We start from the raw sequence: 27,734 nt of genomic DNA, 5'->3' as shown, positions 1-27,734 counted from the left end.
TCCACGCCAGTAACTCTACAGTTTCCCCCTGCTTCTCCCCAAGTTATTGAGTTGCACATTGTTATAAAAGTTTTTGAATTGTATTCTGAATCTTTTAATTTAATTTCAGATAGTCAGTATGTGGTTAATTCGTTAGCAGTGCTGGAAGTGGTAGGGAAGGTAAATTTTCGATCCACTATAGGGGATTTGTTAAATAAATTGCAATCCTTTATTTTAAATAGAAGTTCTCCAGTTTTTGTCCAACACATTCAAGCTCATACAGGTTTGCCTGGCCCTTTAGCAGAGGGCAATGATTTGGTTGATAAAGCTGCTAGAGCTGCTTCTGCCTTTTTGATTCAAACACCTGTAGAACTGGCTCATGAATTTCATTCACAGTTTCATGTGAATTCCAAAACACTTTCTTCTCGATTTCATATTACTAGAGCAGAGGCAAGGGATATTGTTATGGCTTGCAAAGTCTGTGCCCCCGTATTGCCTCAGGCAAGTGTGGGAGTAAACCCTCGTGACCTTCTTCCCCTCCACATTTGGCAAATGGACATGATTTATTTTTCAGAATTTGGTAAACTGCAATTTGTTCATGTTTCTGTAGATACAGCCTCTGGGGTGTTGTTTGCCTCCCTGCATACTGGAGAAAAGGCACGACATGTCACGGCCCATTTCTTTGAGGCATGGGGTGCATGGGGTCAGCCCAGAGAGTATAAGACTGATAATGGACCTGCTTATACTTCAGCTTCTTTTGTTTCCTTTTGTAAAATGATGGGTGTCTGCTTGGTGCACGGTATACCCTACAATCCTCAGGGCCAGGGCATCATTGAAAGAGCCCATTGCACTCTGAAAGAGTGTCTAATAAAACAGAAAGGGGGAGTAGCCTCTGGTGCTCCTCCTAGGGAGAGATTAGCCATTGTTCTCTTTACCTTGAATTTTTTGAATAAAGATAAAAATGATTTGATTGCTGCAGAATGGTTTGCCAAGCCCAAGGCATCCTACAAAGGCACAGTCATGTAGAAGGATGTTCTGAGTGGACAATGGCATGGGCCCGATCCTGTGTTGGTCTGGAGGAGAGGGTGTGTTTGTGTGTTTCCACAGGATCATCACCAGCTGCTGTGTGTTCCAGAGCGATTGACAAGGGTAGTTCAAGATGGACAGAGGTGCCCTGATGAAGCTGCTCCTGGGAGTGATGATGCTGCCTGCAGTGATAACTGAAGATCTATGATGGGCTCCCTTTTGTAGGGTTATTCGAGATTCGCTGCCACCATGGACCGGCTGCCAGTCAAGGAAAGCTGCGTGTGGTGTGAAAAAATATTTTGCCTTTTCCCCTTATATTAGTACCAGTCATAATCAAACGTTTTCAGGGTTTTATTGGACATATCAAAATTCAGCCCAGAGAGGGGCAAGCAATCCATTTAATGTTTGGCTGTTGTGTGGGAAAATTTGGAAGTTGTACAGATCTTTCTTCTTTGAGTATGTTGATGGGTGGGGCATGGGGAAATGGTAGCTTTTATTGGAATGGATCTTTATTATTTGAGTCTTCTGTTATTCAATTTGCTTATGGGAAGAATGTATTCTTTAAAGCCACGCCTGTATTGTTTGGCCTCATTTTATATTTTTAGTTTATAATGGTAGTTATTTTGATGATATTGTAGAATGTAAGGAGGATAGTTGTTTTTATAGTAGGTGTTGGTTGGAATGCTTCTATGTTTTCTTTAGCTATTGTGACCAGAATGCCTAGATTTGTACCATTGCCCTTGCAGACCCCTTCGGTTATGACCTTGTTTAGACCCAGAAGAAATTTTAGGATAGTCCATATCAATTCCACTCAGGTGGAGGTATCCATGGCTGAAGGACTTGCAAATTGGATTGCCACAGCTATGTCACACCTAAAGGAATAGGCCGGTATTAGTGGACTGGCACTGTGCTGCATGCTCATCAGTGTCCTGGCCTTTAGGTGCATCTGCCGCATGCAACATCGCCATCACAGGGCTCAAGCTCTGTTGATACAAGCCTTTGCAGGTGTGGAGATGGGATAATCTCCTCAAGTGTGGCTTGGAATGCTAGGGAAGTAGTCAATGACGGGTAAGATTCCCTGGATCAGTTACCAACCTAAGACAGGGATCAGACCACTGCTGTCTGTCTCCTGATGACAGGTAAGGAGCATTGTTGCAGGGGCACCCTAAGACAGGCATTCTCTTTGCCAATTTAAAGAACAAGGGGGAGATGTGAGGAGCAGGTGTGGCTGTGGCCCCAAGATGGCACCCGGGACTGCTGCCAAGTTTTAGGACTGGCACCTGACTTCCTCATATGCCTCAAGATAGCCATGTACCTTGAGATACATTGTACAGATGCACCATGACATAAGATCAGATGATGTGACGAATGTAGTCCTGAGCTAATGAACTGTGCCTACGTGGACTGGGGTGAGGGGGAGTGGACTGGAGAGGTTGGGGCAATCTTCTTCTGTTTCCTGCACATTGTTAAGTGCCTGAATAAACTGCCTTGAGAAGGACATCAGTTTCGTTCCTTCTTTTCTGCTGGTCGGAGACAGTAGTGACAATGAAGTCCTACTCAGCTATTAAAAACAATGACTTCATGAATTTTGCAGGTAAATGGATGGAACTAAAAAATATCTCCCTGAGTGAGGTAACCTAGGCCCAAAACACACACATGGCCTCCTCAAACAAGGCTCTTCTCAAGGTTATAAAAGTTGTGTCCAGGCTGGAGAGATGGCTCAGTGGTTAAAAACACTGACTGCTCTACCAGAGGTTCTGAGTACAATTCCCATAACCACATAGTGGTTCTCAACCTATACTCAGTTCTGGTATGTCTGAAGACAGTGACAGTGTACTCACTCATATTAAATAAATAAATAAATAAATAAATAAATAAATAAATCTTTAGAAAAAAAAGCCAGCATTAACCGGAACAAGAAATAAACTTCCAAGAATGCAATTCTAAAAAAATAAAGAAAAAAAAAAGAAAGAAAAAAAAAAGAAAAAGAATGAATAAAAGAAAAGCAAAGCAAAGAAAAGTAAAGAAAAAAAAAACTTGTGTCCATCTCAGGGATCCATTGTATCTTTTCTTCTTGGCCCCTGGTGGCCTCATATATAATGGTATGAATATCTCAGTGAACACTCTCACCCAGATTCTTAAAAATATCTGTTGAATCCCATTAGTTCCCATACTTGACTTTAACTTGGTGGAACTGGGATGCTAAGGATGGTTAGTTTCTGGATATCTGAAAGCATACACTGTTCCTGTTTGAGTGTGTACTCGAGTTAGGGGAACTCTAGTTGACAAAGCTTAACAGACACTCAGTATACTAGCTTACTCAATTCCTGTAGCAAGTCTTGTGTGGCCTCCTGACATGTCTCCAAGTCAAGGGCCACACTAATGACATCATTTACATACTACAGTAAGGTTGTTTGAGGTTGATAACACTGATACTAACCCAATCTTCATGTAGTGCCTCATCAAAGATGGTGAGTGTAATGGTTTGTATATGCTCGGCCCAGGGCATGACATTATTAAAAGGAATGACACTGTGAGTGTGGGCTTACGACCTTCATCCTAGCTGCCTGGTAGTCAGTGATCTGTTAGCAGTCTTCCAATAAAGATGTAGAATTCTTAGCTCCTACTGAAACATGCCTGCCTGGATGCTGCCATGATGATAATGCTGCCATAACCTTGATGATAATGGATTGAACCTCTGAACCAGTAAGACAGCCCCAATTAAATGTTGTCCTTATATGAGTTGTCTTTGGTATGGTGTCTGTTCACAGTAGGAAAACCCTAAGACAGCAGGTGAGTTCCTGAATCCTTGAGGCAGATGGGTCCAAGTTAGTTCTCCAATGCAGCTTCTGTCCAAATCTTGCCATTCAAATGTAAACAGATGCTGGTTTTTGGGTGCCAGAAGCAAGCTAAAGAAAGCATCCTTCATATTGCGCATCGTGTTCATACTGTGCTCTGGAGGGAGACTGCTTTGCAGGTGTACGGATTTGGAACTGTGGGATGGATGCCTTCCACCCACTTGTTTACTTCCCTCAAGTCCAGCACAAGTCCATAGTGTCTGATTTTTTTTTTTAACTGGGTAAAGAGGAGTATTAATTTTGGACTCCCAGAGTCAGTTGATATGCAGACTTATTACCAATTCTGGCCTCTCTGGGCATTGGTTACTGCCTGATTCAGGCTGGTGTGGCGCCGGCTTCAGTTAGACTAATAGGACCCAATGGTAGATGAATCCTATTGTATCCTTTTCTACCCACACCTCAGGGACTTCTGCCTGGAATCTTATATGTAATCAGTCAGAGATAGGGATGGTTGAGGAAAGAATTTGTATTTTTTTTTTTCTAGAAACAAAGTCATTACATGGATAGGACCATTCTTAGCCAGCACTTTCAATTCTTCTGGATCAAAATGGATTTGGGATCCCATTTTGGTGAGGAGGTCTCTTCCCAGCATGTGGTATGGGCATCCGTGAATGAACATGAATGAGTAGGTTATCTGTTCTAGTCACATGTCCTACTCCCTACCATTTCTTCAGATAACACATGGATAGGGCTTGGTGCCCATTGCCCCTGGTATCCATGTGTTTTCATTCAACAATGGCTTCCATGGTTGTTTTAAAACAGAATGTTGTGCCCCATGTTCACCAAAACGTCTATGTGTTACTACTCCACTCTTGTGACTTATTTGTCTAGATACTGAGGCCTAGTGAGGAAGCCTGAGCCTTTTCTCAAGTTTAGAGACCTGTCTCATTCACTTCCATATTGGAGTGACTCAGAACAACCTGCCTAAGCCTGCCTTGGCCTAGCTACTTCTGATGAAGATTAACTTTATTGGCCCTGTCAGTCACCCCATACCCTCCATCACCCTTCCCCATCCCGTATGTCAGCTCACCTCACCAAAATTCCCCACTTCCTTCCTCAACCCTATATAAACAAAATGAGTTCCTGATTTGATAGACTCCCAGCCCAGGTATGTTTTAGGCCGTGACACTCACCATCCTGTTCAACCGCGGAAGAAAAGACCTATGCTGGACTGGGTTCTGTCCTCTTGCCTAGACCTGCTGCCAGAGAGAGGACACTCACCTTTAGGATTACCCAGGGCCCATGAAGGGAGCTTGAGCCCTAATGCCTCCATTCATCTAATTCTTCTAATTCCAAAGTCTTTGGGCCCTCTCTACAAATTTTGTTGGACATCTATGCTTCCAACAGCCTTTTTTTTTTTTTTTTTTTTTTTTTGCAGTAGGCACATTGGATCCTCTCCAGCTGATCCTTTTTGGATAGAGGACAAGTCTCCCTGCTAATGGAAAGTGACTTACATCTGCCTTTCCTGTAAGCTAGATCTTTCAACTTTCTTTCATTGAAAGAGCTGCAGGTTGTGGAGACAATTAGCACTTTTGCTTGTCCTCTGGTCTTTCGATCCTCAAGGATCTCCTAGTTGTTGAAAAGCTTCTCAGCTATAGCTACTTACTAAGTCCGTTTCTGATCAGCAAAAACATCCCTGATATATATCAGGCTCATTTTGGTTAACATAAGCTATATTCACTGCTGACTGACTTTTTCTTGCTTCTAGGTCAAAGGCAGTGTATGCCTTTAACCTTCAATGCCTTTGTAGATATTCTCTAGGGCTCTCCTTCTTTATCTGCATCACCTGGCTAACCTTAATAAAATTTTTTGGGCAGTGTAGCAGCTTCTTGGGGTCTCTCATCAGACTCTGGCAGTAGAACCAGTGCCTCTCCCTACATTCAGTAGTGTTTGATTGGCTCAAAGAAAACTGTCAATATCTGCCTGGACTTGGGTGGACATCCCATTCATTCTCAGAATCAATTTCCTGGTATCTATCAGGATTCTTACTTTTCTCGATTGTGAAGAAGTCCTGGAGCCATAGCTGACAGTCATCAGGTGAGTTGGTGAGTCAGCATGATGGAATCTAGATCCATAAGAACTGAGGTTCTTTCTGAAAATGGGGGGGATGGAGGGGAGTTGCAGTTTCCAATGATAAAGGTCATTACTGGCAAATGGTTCATAGGGCATAATCTGTCTTCCCTATATCCTGGGAATCCTGCAGACCAGAGGGATAATGTTATACTAGAGTCAGCTCTGTGGGCAATATGAGCTCAAGTGTGAGGTGGACACTAAGTGGAATCAGGAGAGACAAGAGAGTCAGTGGCAGCTCCTTTTTCTGCCAGTGCCAGTTGGGCAGATTCAGTGGTGGCAGAAGCAGAGATAGAAGGAGGTGGTCTAAAAACCTCCTTGTGTTCAGAGAAGCTAGGCAGCAGTAGAAGCCAACCTTCCTTCAGAGGAATTAGAGCAGGGTCTATTACAAAAAGGCAGTTCACAAAAAGGGTTTCAATAGAGGACTTTTCTACCAGGTACTGCCATATGATGATATAAGGCACTTGTTCCTCTTAGACAATAACTTTCATCTTGTAAGTTGTAAGGAGATAAAAAGTTCCCTCCTCAGGCCATTGTACATTAAAAATGGGCCATTCATTCCTACAAAAGATGTTTGCTGGGATGAATAACCAGACCTGAGTCTTTTTAGACTTGGTGGAAGTCCTTGAAAGGATTTAGGACCAAACCTAGTAGGGTACTCTGAGCCTATCCCGTTTTAGAGATCTAAGAATCTTATACACAGGGCCAAACAAAACAAAACAAAACAAAACAAAACAAAACAAAAACATGAAAAATATTCACAGAGACAGAAAAAAAGAACTTGTACACTAAACCAAAAGTCACAGAATAAGTACTCATGGACAGACACAGAATGTTGATCCCAGGAAAGCATAACCAAAAAGAAAAAGTTATCTCAGATATTCTTTCTTCTTGTGCATGGAAGACCCACAGACCCACAGCCAATCCAGTAATCACATGAGAACTAGCAAGTTCTCCCAGATGGGGTTCAGGAGAATCCTCCATAGTCCCAGGTTGGTTGGCAGAATATGCATCTACTCTGTCCTTCTGAGTCTCCAGATTGTACCAAAACAAGAAAACAAAGAAGTGACTATTGATAAAACAAGAAATAGACACCGGGCACCTAGACTTACAGATTTAAAAAGAAAAGGTACTCAAATATTTTGGTCAGATGTCTTCAGCAAATCCCAAATGAACCCCCAAATGTAAGGGTCTATGATTTGCCAAAGAATGATTCTCCTGACTCCGAGTATATAACAGCAAAGAGCCTTTATTCTGCAAAGGACCAGGGCACAGGTGTCTACCATATGTCAGGATGGAAGAGAGAGGTGTGTGCATGCAATGTCAATTTAAAGTCTATTAGTGAAGGAGTGAATGAATTTGATCTCTCTTTACCTTGATTGGTTGTTTCTATCTCCAGGGTTATGGATGCCCTTGTGATTGATAGGTTAAGGCTCTGGGGGATTTGGGAGACTTCTGTGGATTGAATATACTTGGCTAAGGCTAGGTAATGGGTCAGCTCCTGACATCTCTGGATAGCCTGCCCATGATGGGTGACTCAGACTAGGTGATGAGGCAACTCCTGATAGCTATTGATTGGCTGCCCACGAGAGGTGATTTTTCCTGGAACTGACTTGTTTAGTTCTGGGGAAAAGATACTTAGTTGTAGTCTCCCAAATTGCCAGTTTGCAGTCTGTCATGGAGTTTGCCTGGTCTGGCTAACAGTCCTCTCAACAGGAAACATAAATTTTGAAGTGAAATTAAGTAGATAACTTGGAAATGAGGAATGCTTCAGGACTATTGACTTTTCCAATGTGCAAAATTAGATGATTATTTTGGGTGGACACATATTGTTCTACAGATATGAATGTATCATTGAAGAAATATTTGAAACACTTAAAGTCAATAGGAAGAACATAGTCCATTGACTGTTTTTAGTTTGAAAGAGCGTGGTTCAATTATTTTGCTTGTGTATGAGTGCTATAGGAATTTTCAGGCTTTCTCTTATCATGGAAACCTCTGATGAAGACTGTTTTCATCAGCTGAAATTGTTTTCATGGGAAAAGTATCTGGAATCAAACTTGGCCAAAACACCCCATTTGGGATGTTGATCCCTGAGGTCTTGCTGTCTATTTTTTCAGCTAAAATCATAGTGCCTATGGCTAGAAAAGACAATCTAAAACATATTTTTCAACTTTTTAAAAGAAGAACACAGGGCATCAGGTGCAGAGCCTAAGGGCAGAGTTTCAGAATACTCAATGACAGTGAAGGTGGGACCAGTTAGAGATTGAGATAAATAGTGAGGCAATTACACTCATTAAAAAAGTTAGGAGCACAGGTTTTCATAAATACTTGAGCTGAACATAGACCTGATGAATATCATTAGATATGTATACACTAGTCTTATGACAGGATATACACATATATTAAGAAGATGTTCTGGATTTTGATTTTTGGGCTCTTGTATATTCCTAATGTCGTGTGTGCCATTACTAACAATTACTGCTATACAGCAATCAAGGACAATTTTCATGTTAAAGGAGATGTGAAGATTGGTGCATTTTTTTCTCTTCATATTTACTACACTGGCAATATAATTCCTGATACAATAGATCCATACTATTTCAAGGATGTGCACTTACAGTAAGTATAATTATTACTTTTTAACTTCAGATAATTTTTAAATTAAAGTCTGTATGGATTAAAACTTCACCACATTCCCTCTTCCCCCTGCCTCAGAGAGGGTACTCCCCCACCCTATCTCTCAATTCCAGCTGCATCTCTCTTTGCTGGGGCATCAAGTTTCCATAGCATTAAACACACTCTCTCCTGCTGAGGCTAAACAAGGCAAGTCCTCTGCTACAATTGTGCCCTGGTTCCCAGAGGCACTCCATGTATGTTCCTTGGTTTTGGGCTTAGTCTCTGGGAGCTCTGAGGGTTCCAGGCAAGTTGATAGTGTTGTTTTTCCTATGGGGTTGCAATCCCCTTTAGCTCCTTTAGCTCTTCTCCTAACTCTAACATATGAGTCCCCAACCTCAATCCAATGGATGGTTTATGTATCTGCATTTGTCTCAGTCTGTTTCTCATAGAACTTCTAAGAGGACAGACATTCCAGGAACTTATCTGCAAGGACAATATGGCATCAGTAATAGTTTCCGGGTTTGGTATGCAGGTATGACATGGATCCTATGTCGTTCCAGTCACTGGGTGGCCTTTCGTTTAGTTTTTGCTCCATTTTTCTGTCCCTGCATTTCCTTGAGACAGAAACAATTCTGGGTTAAATTGTTTGAAGATGGATGGGTAGCTCCCTGCTTCAACAGGGACAATGTCTATATAAGGGAGGTGTTCTCTTTAGGTTCCATCTCCCCACTGGTAGGTACATCAGCTAATATTCTCTCAACAGAATTCTGGTAGCTTCTCACATCCCAGGTCTCTGGGACTTTCTAGAGGTTCCTCTTGCCCTCTACTCCTCATTGCTGCATATTTTTATTCATTCTCCTGGCCCTCGGTATTTCCTGTCTGCCCCATACCTGATCCTGCCCCCTTCCTTGTCCCCCCAGGTTGCTTTCTCCTTCTGCCTTCCCATGATTATTTTGTTCCCCCTTTTAACTGGGATTGAGGTATCAAAACTTTGGTGTTCTTTCTTATTAAGCTTCCTACTATCTGTGAATTGTATCATTGATATTCTGAACTTTTTGTCTAATATTGACTGATCAGTGAGTACATACCATGGATGTTCTTTTGGATCTGGCTGAGTTACTTCACCCAGTATCATATTTTCTATTTCCATCCATTTGTCTGCAAAATTCATGATATCTTCGTTTTTGATAAGTGAATAGTACTCCATTTTGTAAATGAATCACATTTTCGGTATCCATTCTTCCACTGGGGGATATCTGTGTTATTTACAACTTCATACCATTACCAACATGGCTGCTATGAACATAGTGGAGTACTTGTCATTTTGGTAGGGTGGAAAATCTTTCAGTTATAGTCACAGGGTATAGCATGATCTTCATATAAAAGTATTTCCAACTTTTATATGAATAACTGCCAGATTAATTTTTAGAATGCTTGGACTAGTTTGTACCAGCAACGGAGAAGTGTTCCTCTTTCTTTACATCCTTGTCAGTGTACTGTCACTTCAGTTTTTGATTTTAGCCATTCTGATTGGTGTGAGGTATAATCTCAGGGTCTCTTTGACTTACATTTCCCTGATGACTAAGGATGTTGAACATTTCTTTAAGTACTTCTTAGACACTTGAAATTCCTTTCTTGATAATTTTTAGTTTAGCTCTATACCCATTTTTAATTGGATTATTGGTTTTTTTGGAGTATAACTTCTTGGATTCATTATGTATTTTGGATATTAGCCCTCTATCAGATGTAGAGTTAGTGAAGATATTTCCTACTCGGTAAGTTGCCATTTTGTCCTATTGACAGTTTTCTGGGGTAGTCATTCTAATAATCAATAAAATAGAGTTTCAAACAAAGTTATCAAAATAGGTGGCGAAGGACCCTTCATAATCACCAAAGGAACAATACACCAATACGAAATCTTTTTTTCTTTTTTTAATGTGACGCTTTCTTTATTTACATTTAAAATTCCTATGTTGAGAGACATCTGGGTTCTTTCCAGATTCTGGCTATTATAAATAAAGGTGCTCCAGATGTCAACAGAGGAATGGATACAGAAAATGTGGTACATTTACACAATGGAGTACTACTCAGCTATTAAAAACAATGAATTTATGAAATTCTTAGGGAAAAGGATGGATCTGGAGGATATCATTCTGAGTGAGGTAACCCAATCACAAAAGAACTCACATGATATGCACTCAATGATAAGTGGATATTAGCCCAGAAACTTAGAATGCCCAAGATACAATTTGCAAAACACATGAAACTCAAGAAGAAGGAAGACCAAAGTATGGATACTTCTTCCCTCTTTAGAATAGGGAACAAAATACCCATGGAACGAGTTACAGAGACAAAGCTTGGAGCTGAGATGGTAGGAACAACCATGCAGAGACTGCCCCACCCAGTGATCCATCCCATAATTAGCCACCAAACGCAGACAATATTGCATATGCCAGCAACATTTTGCTGACATGACCCTGATATAGCTGTGAGGCAATGCCAGTGCCTGGCTAATACAGAGGTGGATGCTCACAGTAACCTATTTGATGGAACACAAGGCCCCCACTGGAGGAACTGGAGAAAGTACCCAAGGAGCTGAAGGGGTCTGTAACCCTATAGGAGGAACAATACTATGAACTAAACTGTACCCCTAGATTTCTTGTCTCTAACTGCATATGTAGCAGACAATGGCCTATTCAGCCATCACTGGGAGGAGAGTCCCTTGGTCTTGCAATGATTATATGCCCCAGTACAGGGGAATGCAAAGGCCAGGAAGTGGGAGTGGGTGGGTTAGGGAGCAGGGCAGGGGTAAGGTATAGGAGACTTTTAGGTTAGTATTTAAAATGTAAAAGAAGAAAATATCTAATAAATCTTTTTAAGAAGATACAACATCTGCAAAATAAAAAATTAATTAATTAATTAATTAGGCTGCTATGAACATAGTGAAGCATGTGCTCTTATTTCATGTTGGAGCATCTTCTGGGTATATGCCCGGGAGTGGTATAGCAGGGTCCTCAGATAGTAATAAGTCCAATTTTTGGAGGAATCGTGAAACTGATTTCCAGAGTGGTTGTAACAGCTTGCAATCTCACCAGCAATGGAAGTGTGTTACTCTTTTTCCACATCCTATCCACCGTTAAAGGCATGTTCTCCCATTTCCAGCTAAATGTTTTACTCTCTTTAATTCTCTCTTCTCTTTCATTCCTTTGTCCTTCCTTTCTTTTCTTGAGTTAGGGTTTTCTTGTGTAGCCCTGGATATCATGAAACTCTCAATTATGTTAGGCTTTGTTAGGTCCCTGAGTGCTGGCATTAATGCTGAGCCCCATGATACATGTCTTCCCTGTTTTTTTTTTGTTTGTTTGTTTTCTTAATAATAATGATTTGCTTAATTTAAATTTTTAACTGATTGTATTCTAAAGACAAAGAGAGGAGTGAGGCATGAATTTTGATGGATAGAAATGTAGAAGTAAAAATTTTGATTATAATAGAAATATATTAAACATGCTCATACACAGGCTATGGAAAGTAGAATACAAGCTTACTATATGAACACAATATGGAAGAATCAAATAAAACTGTATTCAATTTGAACTACAGTTATTTACTATCGTATAGGAATTGTACATTTTATGACATACTATGTGTTGTCAAAACATGAATCTAAAAAATGGATGAAATCTCCATTATAAAGTTTCCATCTCCAACATTGCTTTGTGTTTGGATGGTTGGAGTCCTTATTCGGCTTTATTATGAAATATGTAGTAATAATAGCACCCCAAAATTTGTATGTAAACCTTTGTTTATATGCTTAAAGTTGTCAAAATGATACTCACCATTATAAATATATAGATAGATAGATGGATAGATAGATAGATAGATAGATAGATATGCATTTGAGTGTATACAATGGCCAAAACTGTATTTATTTTTCTTATTTTTCACAATTCTGATAAATGACCTATTTATTAGAAATAAATTTTGTTGTATTTTGGCATTTTAAATTATTTTATTAATTCTCTAAAAATTTCGTCCAAAGTATTTTGAGCATATGCATGTACACTGACACCTCCTCCTATAACCACTTTCTCTGCCTTTACCTCTCTACCCAACTATTTGCACTTCTTTTATTTTTTCCAATTTATTGCAGTTTATGTTCGCTAAGTATATTGTAATTGGTGACATCCCTTGAGTGTTGTTTTCCTCCTTGTGGTCACAAGAGTGAAGAGAGTGACTCTCTTTCCCCCAATAACTATCAAATCTTGATAGCATCTCAGATAGGGGTGAGATTTTGTGCCTTCCTCCTTCTCCATACTGCTATTTTATCTTCTGTGGCCACACATGGTCTTGTGCATCCTTTTATAATCATTGTATTCAAATGTGCAACTACCCTGTTGTGGACAGGAAATATGGTTTCCTCAAGGTTATCTTCAGCCAACCTTTGGACCTTACATTCTTTTAAGTTCTCTTTAGCTGTGGTCTCTCAGCCTTGTTGGGAAGGGTGTTATGCACAAGCTCTGTTTATGACCAGGGATTTCATAGTATACTACTCTCTATGTTATGATCACTCATTGCTTTCTTTGTTATTTGCCATCTATTGGGGAAACAAACTTACAAGGGCTGAGGAATGCAGTCAATCCACAGCCATAGCAATAAGTCACTAGGGGTAATTTTATACTGAATCCGTTTAGAAGAATAAGATTACTAAGTTCACTGCTTGGATCTATGTCTCATCTAGTCACAGAGACTTGGCCATTTTTATAGTGATGAGCATGTGTTCCATAGCATGGAGAGATCCTTATATCAAATTAGACAAAGGTTGGTTCCACATATAGCAAGTGTCTATTTTTGTTACAAAGGGCATATTGTACAAGACAATTCATTACTTTATCTCTCATGTATCAAAGATTAGTGAGAGTATGGGTTACTTTAATTTTATTTTCCTTGATATCATGTATAGCACCTTTTCAGAACCATGAGTTTAGCCAAGAAAAAATAGAAAGCCCATTTGAATAGCAGCTCTTTTTCTCCATGTTCCATAATTAAAGTTTGTAGTATATCAGCATTGGAGTTTAAAATCAAGTTCTGCAGAATCTAATCTTGTACATTCTTGATATATACTAGATAATGACTATGAATGATGTATGGTATTTTACTTTCTTTTTGATTAATTAATTTAATTACATCTCAAATGCTGCCCACCTCAAGCCCCCCTCACAGAGTCTATCTCCCACCCCCATTTTCTCTGAAAGAGTGACACTCCCTTCGACCAGCTCTCCTCCTTCCTGGTGCATCAAGTCTCTGTAGAGTTAGGTGTATCCTCTTCCCATGAGGCCATACAAAGCATCCCTGTTAGGGAACATTTTCCAACAGTCAGGAAACAGCTTTAGGGACATTCACCACTTCAGTGGTTGGGGGACCCACATAGAGATTGAGCTGTACATCTGCTACATATGTTATGAGGACATTGGTCCAGCCTACGTATGTTCTTTGGTGGGTGGTTCTGTAAGACCCTCGAAGCTGGGCCTCTGCTCAAGTCCCGGGATGAGCTGGCCAGCACCCCAATGTCTGGAGAGAAAAACCACAACTGATGCAAACTGCAAGAGGTTTTATTATCAGCTAGCTGAGTATGAACCCCTTGCGCCTTGCAGGGGCAGGGGAGTTTGACCCCAAGCAGTGACAGTAGGGGGCTTTTAACAGCTAGCTGAGGAATTGGGAGGAGTTGGGTAGTTGGGAGGAGTTGGGAAGAGTTCTTCTCTTCTGGGTGTCTTTGGTGAAATTTACAAGGCAGAAGTGGGGAGTGAGTTCTTTCTGAATTTTTATCTCCAGGTCCTCAGCACAGGAAGGCAGGCATCTCTGGTTATACAGTGTAGAAACAAAAAGGCTTTTTGCTGGCTATAGAGAAAAAAGAGCTTCTTTCTAGCTGTATTTTTAAAGATCAGGGAAAACAAGTTTGGGGAAATGTTTTAGGGGCTCTACCTTTCAGGGAGAAATGCTTTAAGCCAGAGTCTCACAGTTCAGTCTCTTGGAATTCTCAGTGGTCCAGGTTAGGTAACATTGTTGGTCTACCTATGGTGTTAATGAGACAGCTCTTGATCTGTCTAATAATAACATGGTGTGAATAATTTATTCTCTTGATGATGCAGAATAGCATTTCGTTTAGTGTCAGTGTGTTATTCATAGAGTTACTATAAGATTATATTTAGTGAATTGTGTTGCAGTTGGCCATGGAAATACTTCTTTAAAGATTTTTCAGGGTTGTTAGTTTTCATGAGTATGGAAGTTTCTGATGTTTCTGTTGTTATTGAAGTCCAGCAATAATTCATGAAGATCTGATAAGATGCAAAGTGTTATTTCAATCTTCTATCTGTTGATGTTTGATTTGTGATTAATTAAATGGTAAATTTTGAAGAAGGTTCTATGTGCTGAGAAGAAGGTATATTCTTTTGTGGTTGAGTGAAGTGTTCTATAGATATCTGCTATTTGAATCATAACCTCTATTAATTTTGGTATTTCTCTGTTAAGTTTCTGTCTCAATGATATGTTCATTGGTGAGAGGTGACAGGCAAATGAATGGAATTAGAAAATATTATCCTGAATGAGATAACTTGACACAAAAGGACATGTATGTTATGTACTCCATGAGAAAAGGATATTAGCCAAAAAGTTCAGAAAGTCCATGATACACACCATAGACCCGTAGATGTAAAACAGAAAGTAAGGCTGCCATGGGTAACAGCTACATTCCTGGAAGTGACTAATCCTTCAAAGAACTGAAGCACCTGGCTGGGACTTAAGGTGTAGCAGTGTTTGGGGTGTAAATAATTATATGAATAATTTGAAAAATTAAATAATATAATTTCTCTGAAAGCAAAAATAAAAATAAAATAGTAAAGTTAACTGAAAAAATGAGTTGCATTATAAAGTGAAATGCTTTTAATGTGAGTACAAGTGTAAGGGCATGAGTTAAAATCTTCCAAAACACATGAATGTACTCTTATCATCTCATGATCATATGGAAGGTACAAACAAGAATATGTGATGCCCTAAAAGTGTTGTGGACAGAGTGCTAGGTTTATGTGCTGCAAACAGTGAAGAAAATGGAGGGTCAGATGGTATGGTTCTCTCTTCTTCAAACCACTGGAAACAGAGAGACAGAAAGGATCTTAGTGATTTCCAGGACAGATTGGATTTACATAATGTGTACCATGCCAGTCAGTGCTACATGGTCAGACTCTTGTCACAACCAGTCAATTAAATCAGTCAGCCAGTCAATAACTAAACAAATGAGTAAGAGATACTGTGTGAAATAATGTGTATAGTTTTGACCATCTATATCTTCTCTATCTTTTACTCATAGTTATTGAGACTCCTGAACCTGTACCTTCACAAAGACTCACATTGACATAAATAAAGCACACAGCTCATAAATACACAAAAAGTTAAAATAAATTTGGTGTAGAGTCACATGAATTAATCTCATCAATTGAGATGCAGTGGCAGGAAAATCCCTATGAGTTCCAGGCCCACCTGGTCTACATAGTATATTCCAGGCTACCATATTCAAATTATCATAGAATTAACACCTGTATTAATTCATTATTTGAATGAACTTTGTGCTGTTCTTTAAATAAGATATTGTCAGAGAAAACTGTGTGATTGCATGAAGATAAGATGATACTTTATAATTATAGATTTAGTGGGATTTTAATCTAGCAATATGACTGGTCTGGCTAGAATACAGACATGCCCTTAGTATAAGCCTTTAATCTCAGGAAACAGAAATGAGCAGATATCTGAATTCAAGGTCAGGCTGGTGGACAGCACATTTCAAGAAAATAAAAAAAAAAAAAAAAAAAAAAAAAAAAAAAGGTTACGTCCATCCAGGAGAGGTGAAACTAACTCCTGTACTCAGGAGACAGATACATGGAAGTCTCTGAGTTCTAGCCATTTATATTTGGTTGTGTTAGTGAGTTGAGAGGCAATTCAATGGGGTGGAGTTCATGGCAGTTCAGTTTGTGGAGCACAGAGGCAGGTTTTACAGGGACAGTTTAACAGAGATATGTTGCAGAGTGAATACTCTACAACAGATGAAGAAAGAACAAGGTGAAAAAAATGAGATGAAGCATGAGGATTAGAAAAGACTGAGAGAATTAGTTTGAGCACATGTAGAGCAACTTAGTGAGAAGCTGAGAGAAGTCAGATTGAATCACTCAGCTAGAAGAAGATTTTGAGCCCAAACAGCTAAGTTGAACTAGGCAACCACTGTTCAGAAAGAACCAGAAAAGCTGAGCTTACTCAGCAGAAAGCCTCAAAGATGATAATTACATCAAAGAAATAAAAGTTACATTTACAGATAGAGGCATACAGAAACCAAGATACCAAGATATATGATGTTTTCTCAGAACCTAATTCCTTACTCATCAACATTCCTTTTTAAATTTTACCACACATAAATGATAAATAAAGCAACATAATAAATTAGATTCCCCCAAATCATAATGATTGTTAACACTGTAGATATTACTTAATCCTATCTACTTAAATTGCCAATTCTAATTTCAGTCAATAATAAGAAGAGATTAAAATAATGATTTTATAGGAACTTTGACATGTAAATTATGAAAAAGTGATAAAATATGAAGGTTGTATGGTCTATGTCTTCTCCCAGCATAATTTTATGTAATCTGTGCAGGTATAAATTCAAAAACTACCAGTTTCTTCTGGCCCTGTTATTTGCCATTGAGGAGATCAACAAAAACCCTCATCTTCTACCCAATATAACTTTGGGCTTTGATTTCTATAATGTTCGATTTACTGAAAAATATATTCTCGAAGGTCCTCTGATTTGGCTCACAAAGTTTCCATATGCTATACCTAATTATAGCTGTGAAAATAAGAGTAACCCCCCTGCTGCCCTCACAGGAACATCATGGTCAACATCTGCTCACATTGGGACACTGTTACAACTCTACAAAATACCTCAGGTAAGGAATGGTGTGTAAGAACTAAGTCTGAACTATACTTTGTTGATGTCAGAGGTGTCAGATACTATAAAATAGGGCACTTTGAGTTAATCTTCTATCAAAGCAAACTATGAAGGTGCATTGTGATTTTAGAACTTGAAGTATGAATGAAGGATAGGAGGATGAGACCATCTAGGTTATTTAAACTGGAGATCTGTCCATATTTTGGGAGGAAAACTCTGTAATGGGGTTTTCTTTAAAACATGCTAAACCCATTTTCATCTTTTCCCTTTCCATCCTTTGATTCAAAACTGAGATTTGTTGGATGACAATATTCTTGCCCTTGTATCCAATTTTGTTTTCTGCAGCTCACTTTTGGGCCTTTTGATTCTATTTTAAACCAAGAACAGCTTAATTATGTCTATCAGATGGCCCCCAAGGACACATTTCTTTCTCTTGCCATAGTCTCTTTGATGCTTCATTTCAGTTGGTCCTGGGTTGGTCTAATTATCCCAGATGACCACAAAGGGACACAGATTCTGTCTGACTTGAGACAAGTTATGGAGAGAAATAACATTTGCATAGCCTCTGTGCAAATGATCCCTGGCGTCTGGAATTCATTTTCAAATGCATTATGGAAAAGTCTGGTCCAGAGTAAGGAATCATCAGAAAATGTGACAGTTGTTTGTGGTGACATTGTTTCTCTACAAGGTTTAATGCGACATATTGCACAGTTGTTAGTGACTTGGAAAGTCTGGGTCTTAAACTCTCAATGGGATGTTGACACCGATACTGATTATTTCATGTTAGAGTCATTACATGGAAGTTTCATTTTTTCACACCACCATGAAGAGATGGCTGAATTTACAAATTTTATTAGAACAGTTAACCCCTACAAATACCCAGAAGACAATTATCTTCCCAGGTTTTGGTATTTATTTTTCAAGTGCTCATTTTCTGAGTTTGATTGCCAACTTTTGGAAAACTGCCAACCCAATGCTTCTTTGGAGTTACTGCCAAGATCCCTTTTTGACCCAGTCATGAGTGAAGAGAGCTACAATATATATAATGCTGTGTATGCTGTTGCCTACAGTCTCCATGAAATGAATCTTCAGCAAATACAGATACAAAGACATGCTAATGGAGAAAAAATGGTAGCCTTCCCTTGGGAGGTAATGTCCTTTCATGAGCGTAGTTATGTCTACAAGGAGATATTTTTATTATTTCCCAAGCCACCCGAATTGTGCATCCTAAATTTGAGAATGTTATCAATATTTACTGGTCTAAATACTCATTTCCCTGTCTTGAGGTCAATGCAAAATCCTAAGTAGGTGTCTTATAAATGGAGTTCCAGCCAGGAATTGGTGATTCATACCTTTATTCCAAGCACTTGGGAGGCAGAGGCAGGCAGATGTCATCCGCACTAGATCCTAGTAGCTTTTTGAATCCCTGACACCTGAAACTTTCTGGTGGTTCCCCCAGTTCCACAGCCCCCACTCCTACTGATTTCTATTCATTCTCTTGGCCCTCTGAACTTCTCTCTTGTCTCTTTCCATACCTGCTCCTGCCCCCCGACATTTTTTCTCCCTCTCATGCTCCCCTTTTCCACCCAGGTTCTCTAGAGAGTAGAGAGCTTTGTCTTGTCCTTCATTTTAATGGGATTGCTTCAAGTTTCTCTCCATTTAATTGGATGTTGGTTGTTGGTTTGCTGTATGTCCCTTAGTCATATTCCTTGAATTTCTGATCTTTCCATGAAGGCATGTTGTATTTTGTCAAAGGCTTTTGCAGCATTTTATGAGATGATCATGTGATTTTTTTCCTTAGAGTTTGTTTATATAGTTCAGGGCTGTGGGTGTTAGGGAATGAGGGAAGAGGAAGAGAGCCCACCTTCTGCCAGAGTTCCAGTGCTCTAGGAAGGCAGACGCTGGAGGACTGCTGGACACTTTCCATGCAGCCCCATGCAGGTGGGCATCTGGCTGTGTGAAGCCATTGACCCCACATGGCAGGGAATGGACAAGGGGCAGTTCCTGGTACCAGGTTCTCAGTCTCTGGCATTCTACGCTGGATAAGGCAGAGGAGCTGAAAACATAGGGGCCCCGGGGAGGCACTAGACCCCGGAGATATGGGAAGAGAGGGCAGGAGGAAAGAGGAAGGGGGCGCTGGGTAGGTTCCCATGCAGGCAAGAGTCTTTAGTCCTTTATGTGGCTGGAGAACAGGAAGGCCTTCTGATGGAATGTTAGAAGCAGCTCATTAGAAGAAAGCCTATCACATCGTCCAACCATGGCACGCCTTGATGAACAGAGACAGTCTATGGCTTTAGAGCTTTGTTATAGAAAAGCAGGGGGAAAGAGAGAAGGTAAAAAGAGAGAGACCAGCCCTGGCCAAGAGGAGAGAAAGGGGAGGAGAGAAAGAGAGTTAGAGAGTAGGAAAGGTGAAGGCTTAGAGAAAGAGAGGTTAAAGCTTAGAGGGAGAGAGCTTAGAGAGAAAGAAAAGAGAATGAGGAAGGGCCAAACAGCCCCTTTTAAAGCGGGCTTGTTATTGTGCGGTTGCTAGGTAACTGTGTGGAGGAGTCTAGCCAGAAGGCCAGAAGCTTGGGCCATTGTGTACATGACTGACAGCCATGAGACTCTCCTGTGAGGGCTGTGGGGGTGGTAATGTTGACACAAGCCGGGGTGAAGAACCACCTTCAATCCCATGTAGCTGAAAATTACCACCACTGGGTGGGTCAAGACCTCAACTTGACTGGAGACTAAGCTGTCTGTGCGTAACCCATCGCCCCACAATATAGTGGATTACATTGATGAATTTCTATGTATTGAACCATCCCTCCATTGCTGAGATGAAACCTACTTGATCATGGTGAATGAGCATTTTACTGTGTCCTTGCATTCAGTTTGGGGGAATTTAATTAAGAATTTTTACATTGATATTCATAAGGTAAATTGTTCTCAAGTTCCCTTTGTTGGGTCTTTGTACAGTTTTAAGTATTCATAAAATAAAATTGGTAATTTTCCTTCTGTTTCTAATTTGTGGAATACTTTGAGAAGTATTAGTATTAGGTCTTCATTGAAGGTCTGATAGAATTCTGTACTAAAACCATCTGGACATAGATATTTTGGTTTGGAGACTTTAAATTTGTGCTTATGTTTCCTTTGGGTTTATGTGGATGTTTAGATGTTTTATCTGATCCTGATTCAAATTTAACTCTTGGTATATATCTAGAAATTCATCCATTCCATCTGTACTTTCCAGTTTTGTTGAGTACAGGCTTTTGAAGTAGGATCAGGTGATTTTTAAAGATTCCTCAGTTTCCTTTATTATGTCTACCATTTTCTTTCTGATTTTGTTGATTTGGATACTGTCTCTGTGCCTTCTAGTTAGCTTGGCTAAGAGTTTATTATCTTGTTGGTTTTCTCAAAGAACCAGCTCCCAGTTTTGTTGATTAATTTTTGTACACTTCTCCTTCTTTCTAATTGGTTGATATCCCCACTGAGTTTGATTATTTCCTTCCTTATACTCTTCTTGGATGTATTTACTTCTTTTTGTTGTACAGGTTTCTGATGTGCCATTAAACTTCTAGCTAGTATAGGATCTCTCCAATTTCTTTATGAAAGCACTCATAGCTATGAGTTTGCCTTTTAGCACTGATTTCATTGTGTCCCATAAGGTTAGGTAGGCTGTGCCTTCACTTTGGTTAAATTAAACAAAGTCTTTATTTTCTTTCTTTGTTTCTTCCCTGATCAAGTTATCATTGAGTAGAGAGTTATTCAGTGTTCATAAGTATGTGGATTTTCTGTTGTTTTTGTTGTTATTAAAGCCCAGCCTTAGGTCATGGTGATGATAAAAGGCATGTAATTATTTCAATCTTCTTGTATCTGTTGAGGCTTATTTGTGTCTGACTATATGATCAATTTTTGAAAAGATTCCATGAGGTGCTGAAAAGGTATATATATTTTTTTGGTTTTAGGGTGGAATGTTCTGAAGATATATCTTAAATCCATTTGGTACATAATTTCTATTAGTTTCACTGTGTCTCTGCTTAGTTCCTGTTTCCATGATTTGTCCATTGGTGAGAGTGGGGTGTTGAAGTCTCCAACTATTACTGTATGAGGTTCAATGTGTGTTTTGAGCTATAGTAACATTTCTTTTACAAATGTGGGTGCACTTGCATTTGGGGCATTTAGGTTCAGAATTGAGGTTTCAACTTGGGGGATTTTTTTCTTTGATGAATATGGAGTGTCCTTCACGAACTTTTTTTGATGACATTTGATTAAAAATCTATTTTATTTTAGTTGAATGCCCACTTCAGCATGTTTCTTCGGGTCATTTGCTTGGAAAAAAATTTCTAGGCTTTTAAAGTGTGATAATGTTTGACTCTGTCACTGAGGTTTGTTTCCTGTATGAAGCAAAATTCTGGGTCCTGCTTATGTATCCATTCTGGTATCCATTCTGTGTTTTATTGAGGAATTGAGTTAGTTGATGATGAGAGATGTTAAAGACCAATGATTGTGGGTTCCTGTCATTTTGGTTGTTAGAGATGGAATTATGTTTTTGTGGTTCCCTTCTTTTGGGTTTGTTTTGAAATAATTAATTTCTTGACTTTCCTTGGGTGTAGTTTCCTTCATTGTGTTGGACTTTTCCTTCTATTAAACTCTGTAGTTCTTGATTAGTTGAAAATATTGTTTAAATTTGGTCATGGAATATCTGGCTTTCTCCATCTATGGTAACAGTTTTGCTGGGTATAGTAGTCATGGCTACCATTTGTGTTCTATTAAGGGTCTGCATGACATCTGTCCAATATCTTCTGGCTTTTAGAGTCTCTGTTGAGAAGTCTGGTGTAATTCTGATAGGTCCAACTTTATATGTTGTTTGGCCTACTTCTCGTACTGCTGTTTTTTCTTGATATTTAGGCATTTTTAATTTTTTATTGGCTATTTTATTTATTTACATTTCCTGGTTTTTCCCTACACAAACTCTTGATCCCACCCCCCCTTCCCACAGTTTATATGAGGGTGCTTCCCCCCTCTCAACATATCCACTCCTGCCTCACTGACTTTTCATTCCCATACACTGGGGCATTGAGCCTTCAATGGGATCTTCTCCCCTTCCATTGATGCCAGATAAAGGCCATACTCTGCTTCATATGCAACTAGAGCCGTGGGTCCCTCCATGTGTATTCTTTGGTTTGTGGTTTTGTCTGTGGGAGCTCTGTAGTGCCTGACATCTGGGAATTTCTGGTGGCTACCTCCAGTTCCACATCCCCCATTGCTACACACTTCAGGTCAATTTCCAGAAGCTCTGTACATCTCCCCCTTCTCCTCATATACCTGATCCTGCCCCCATTTTTCCCTTCCCCTCATCTCTTCCTCCCAGATTCCTCTGTCCTTCTACTTCTCAGAGATGATTTTGTTCCCCCTTTTAAGTACTACTGAAGCATCCATACTTTGATCTTCCTACATTTTTAGCTTCATCTGATCTGTGATTTATGGGAATTCTGTGCTCTTTTGAAACTCTATTTTGAAATATCAGGATGATATTTTCTAATTCCATCCATTTGCCTAAGAAGGTCATAAAATCATTAAAAAAAGCTTTGTGGTATTTCATTGTGTAAATGTACTATATTCTCTGTATCCATTTCTCTGTTGAGGGACATCTGTGTTCTTTACAGCTTCTGGCTATTATAAATAAGGCTGCTATGAAACATAGTGGAGCATGTGTCCTTGTTATATGTTAGAACATCTTTTGTATATGCCCATGAATGTTTTAGCTGGGTTCCCAGTTAGTTCTAAGTCCTATATTCTGAGTAATTACTAGACTAATTTCCAGAGTGGTTGCAGTACCATCATCCATGGAGAAATGTTCCTCTTTCTCTACATCCTCACCAGCATGTGCTGTAACCTGAATTTTGGATCTTAGCCAGTCTGACTGTTGTGAGTGGAATTTAAGGTTTATTTTGATTTCCATTTCTCTGGTAACTAAGGATGTTGAACTTTTTAATTATTATTTTTTTTTTAGATTTTTTTAACTTAGGTTTCAAATGTTATTCCATTTTTTAATTTCCCCTCTGAAAATCCCCTATCCCTTCTCCTATCTCCCTGACCCACAAACTCCCATTCCTTGTCCTGGCAGCATTCCTCTATACTGGGGCATACAGCCTTCACAGGACCAAAGCCCTCTCCTCCCATTGATGACCTACTAGGCCATGCTCTGCTACATATATAGCAAGACAACACAAGTTCCACCACGTGTTTTCTTTGATTGGTGGTACAGTTCCAAGGAGCTCTGGGGGTACTGGTTAGTTCATATTGATGTTCCTCCTATGGGGCTTCAGACCCCTTCAGCTCCCTGGGTACTTTCTATGGCTCTTTCATTGGGGACCTTATGCTCCATCCAGTGGGTGATTATGAGCATGCACTTCTGTATTTGCCAGGCACTGGCAGATCTTCAAAGGAGACAGCTATATCAGGGTCCTGGCAGCAGGCTCTTGTTGGCATCTGCCTAGGGTCTGGGTTGGTGGTTGTTTATGGGATGGATCCCTAATGGGACAGTCTCTGGATGGTTGTTCCTTCAAGATCTTCTCTGAACTATGTCTCTGTAACTCCTTCCATAGATATTTCATTCCCCATTCTAAGAAGGAATGAAGTATCCATATGTTGGCCTTCCTTCTTTTTTAGTTTCCTATGTTTTTCAAATTGTATCTTGGGAATTCTAAGTTTCTGATCTAATATCCACTTATCAGTGAGTGCCTACCATGTGTGGTCTTTTGTGATTGGACTACCTGACTCAGGATGATATCCTCCAGATACATCCATTTGCCTAAGAATCTCATAAATTCATTGTTTTTTCATATCTGTGCAGTAGTATATTGTGTAAATGTACCATATTTTCTGTATCCATTCACTGTTGAGGGACATCTGGGTTCTTTCCAACTTCTGGTTACAATAAATAAGGCTGCTATGAACATAATGGAGCATGTGTCCTTATGAAAAGTTAAAACATCTTTTGGGTACATTCCTAGGAGAGGTATTGCTGGATCTTCTGCTAGTACTATGTCCAATTTTCTGAGAAAAAAGTTAAACTGATTCCCAGAGTTGTTGTACCAGCCTATGATCCCAAGAAAAATGGAGGTGTGTTCCTTTTTGTCCACATCCTCGCCAGCATCTGCTGTCACCTGAATTTTTGATCTTAGCCATTCTGACTGGTGTGAGTTGGAATCTCAGGTTTGTTTTGATTTGCATTTCCCTGATCATTAAGGATGTTGAAAAATTTTTCAGGTGCTTCACAGCTAATCGATATTCCTCAGTTGAGAATTCTTTGTTTAGCTCTGTGCCCCATTCTATTTTTTTCTTTTCTTTTTTCTTTCTTTCTTTTTATTAGATATTTTCTTTATTTACATAAACGGAAAGTGAGGCCCCTTGGTCTGTGCCCCATTCTTTAATGAGGTTATTTAATTTTCTGGAGTCCAGTTTCTCGAGTTCTTTGTATATATTGGATATTAGTCCCCTATCTGATTTGGGATTGGTAAAAATCCTTTCCCAATTTGTTAGTGGCCATTTTGCCTTACTAAATGTGTCTTTTGCCTTACAGAAGCTTTGTAATTTTATGAGGTCTCATTTGTCGATTCTCGATCTTACAACACAAGCCATTGGTGTTCTGTTCAGGAATTATTCCCCTGTGCCCATATCATGGAGGCTTTTCTCCACTTTCTCTTCTATAAGTTTTAGTGTCTCTGGTTTTATGTGCAGTTCCTTGATCCACTTAGAATTGGGCTTTGTACAAAGAGGTAAGACGTATCAATTCACATTCTTCTACATGATAACCACCAGTTGTGCCAGCACCATTTGTTAAAAATGCTGTCCTTTTTCCACTGGATGGTTTTAGCTCCCTTGTCCAAGATCAAGTGACCTTAGGTGTGTGGATTAATTTCTGGGTCTTCAATTCTATTCCATTGATCTACCTTTCTGTCACTGTAGCAGTACCATGCAGTTTTTATCCCAATTGCTCTGTAGTACAGCTTAATGTCAGGCATGGTGATTCCACCAGAGATTCTTTTAGTGTTGAGAATAGTTTTTGCTATCCTAGGTTTTTTTTATTTTTTCCAGATGAATTTGCAAATTGCCCTTTCTATCTCAGAGAAGAATTGAGTTGGAATTTTGATGGGGATTACATTGAATCTGTAGATTGCTTTCGTCAGGATAGCCATTTTTACAATGTTAATCCTGCCATTCCACGAGCATGGGAGATCTTTCCATCTTCTGAGATCTTCTTCAATTTCTTTCTTCAGAGACTTGAAGTTCTTATCATACAGATCTTTCACTTCCTTAGTTAGAGTCACACCAAGGTATTTTATTAGATATTTATTTTTTATTTACATTTCAAATGTTATCCTCTTGCTTATCATACAGATCTTTCACTTCCTTAGTTAGAGTCACGCCAAGGTATTTTATATTATTTGTGACTATTGTGAAGGGTGTTGTTTCCCTAATTTCTTTCTCAGCTTGTTTATCCTTTGTGTAGAGAAAGGCCATTGACTTGTTTGAGTCAATTTTATATCCACTCTGTGACCTTTTAATACAGTTCCATATGTTGTGGTCACTCCCAAGCATAAATTATTTCATTGCTACTATAGCAGCGTTGCTACTGTTAAGAATCATAATATAAATATATGCTATGCAGGTATCTGATATGTGAGAAACATAGGACCCACTGGTTCAGAAATGCTGCTCCATAGATTCTTCACTGAGGTGAAATCATAAAGTATTTCACTGTATATTGCATCCTCAATTTTTACCCACATGGCATATATTAAAACTTCCTACCTTTTTTTAAAATTAGATATTTTCTTTATATACATTTCAAATGCTATCCTGAAAGTTCCCTATACACTGACCCCGCCCTGCTCCCCTACCCACCCACTCCCACTTCTTGGCCCTGGCATTCCCCTGTACTGGGGCATATAAAGTTTGCAATACCAAGGGGCCTCTCTTCCCAGTGATGGCTGACTAAGCCATCTTCTGCTACATATGCAGCTAGAGACACAAGCTCTGGGGGTACTGGTTAGTTCATATTGTTATTCCACCTATAGGCTTGCAGACTCCTTCAGCTCCTTAGATACTTTCTCTAGCTTCTCCATTTGGGGCCAGTGTTCCATCCTATATATGACTGTGAGCATCCACTTCTCTATTTTCCAGGCTCTGGATAGCCTCACAGGAGACAGCTATATCAGGGTCCCTTCAGCAAAATCTTTCTGGCATATGCAATATTGTCTCGGTTTGGTGGCTGATTATGGGATGGATCTCCAGGTGGGGTATTCTCTGGATAGTCCTTCATTTCGTCTTAGATCCAAACTTTGTTTCTGTAACTCCTTATATGGGTATTTTGTTCCCTATTCTAAGGAGGGATGAAGTATCCACCTGTTGGTGTTCCCTCTTCTTGATTTTGCAAGATTTCTTGTGTTTTGCAAATTGTATCTTGGGTATTCTAAGTTTCTGGGCTAATATACCCTTATCAGTGAGTGCATATCTAATGACTTCTTTTGTGATTGTGTTACCTCACTAAGGATGATATCCTCCAGATACATCATTTTGTCCAAGTATTTCATAAATTCATTGTTTTTAGTAGCTGAGTAGTACTCCATCTTGTAACTGTATCATATTTTCTGTATCCATTCCTCTGTTGAGGGACATCTGGGTTCTTTTCAGCTTCTGGCTATTATAAACAAAGGTTGCTATGAACATAGTGGAGCATGTGTTCTTATTACCAGTTGGAACAGCTTCTGGGTATATGCCTAGGAGAGGTATTGCTGGATCTTCCATAGTATTATGTCCAATTTTCTGAGGAACTGCCAGACTGATTTCCCGAGTGGTTGCACCTGCTTGCAATCCCACCAGCAATGGAGGAGTTTTCCTCTTTCTCCACATCCTTGCCAGCATCTGCTGTCACATGAATTTTTGATCTTAGCCATTCTGACTGGTGTGAGGTGGAATCTCAAGTTTATTTTGATTAGCATTTCTTTGATGATTAAGGATGTTGAACATTTTTTCAGGTGCTTCAAAGACATTTCGCATTCCTTAGTTGAAAATTCCTTGTTTAGCTCTGTACCCCATTTTTAATGGGGTTATTTGAATGACTGGAGTTCAGCTTCTTGAGCTCTTTGTATCTATTGGATATTAGCCCCCTCTCAGATTTAGGATTGGTAAAAATCCTTTCCCAGACTGTT

The 27,734-nt window shown here is 39.5% G+C and overlaps 1 protein-coding gene across 3 annotated transcripts in view; it reads left to right on the top strand.

Moving 5' to 3' along the window:
- Positions 1-7,728: 7,728 nt before the first annotated feature.
- Positions 7,729-27,734, top strand: part of LOC147000510 (vomeronasal type-2 receptor 116-like) — a 37,342-nt gene continuing 17,336 nt past the window's right edge. Inside the window, exons 1-3 of one of the 3 annotated variants that reach the window (XM_085832901.1) lie at positions 7,729-8,555; positions 17,437-17,536; positions 17,884-18,687. In XM_085832901.1, coding sequence (XP_085689027.1) covers positions 8,347-8,555; positions 17,437-17,536; positions 17,884-18,687 — 1,113 coding nt within the window. In that variant the 5' untranslated portion in view covers positions 7,729-8,346. Of the gene's footprint in view, positions 8,556-17,244; positions 17,537-17,883; positions 18,688-27,734 lie in introns of all 3 variants that reach the window. The other 2 variants (XM_085832900.1, XM_085832902.1) reach the window with 2 other exon arrangements.

Source organism: Mus caroli, unplaced genomic scaffold (assembly GCF_978045245.1).
Source record: "Mus caroli unplaced genomic scaffold, Mus_caroli_1 scaffold_18, whole genome shotgun sequence".
Taxonomy (NCBI): domain Eukaryota; kingdom Metazoa; phylum Chordata; class Mammalia; order Rodentia; family Muridae; genus Mus; species Mus caroli.
The sequence above is the reverse complement of the archived record's forward strand: the minus strand, read 5'-3'. Positions and strand labels throughout refer to the sequence as shown.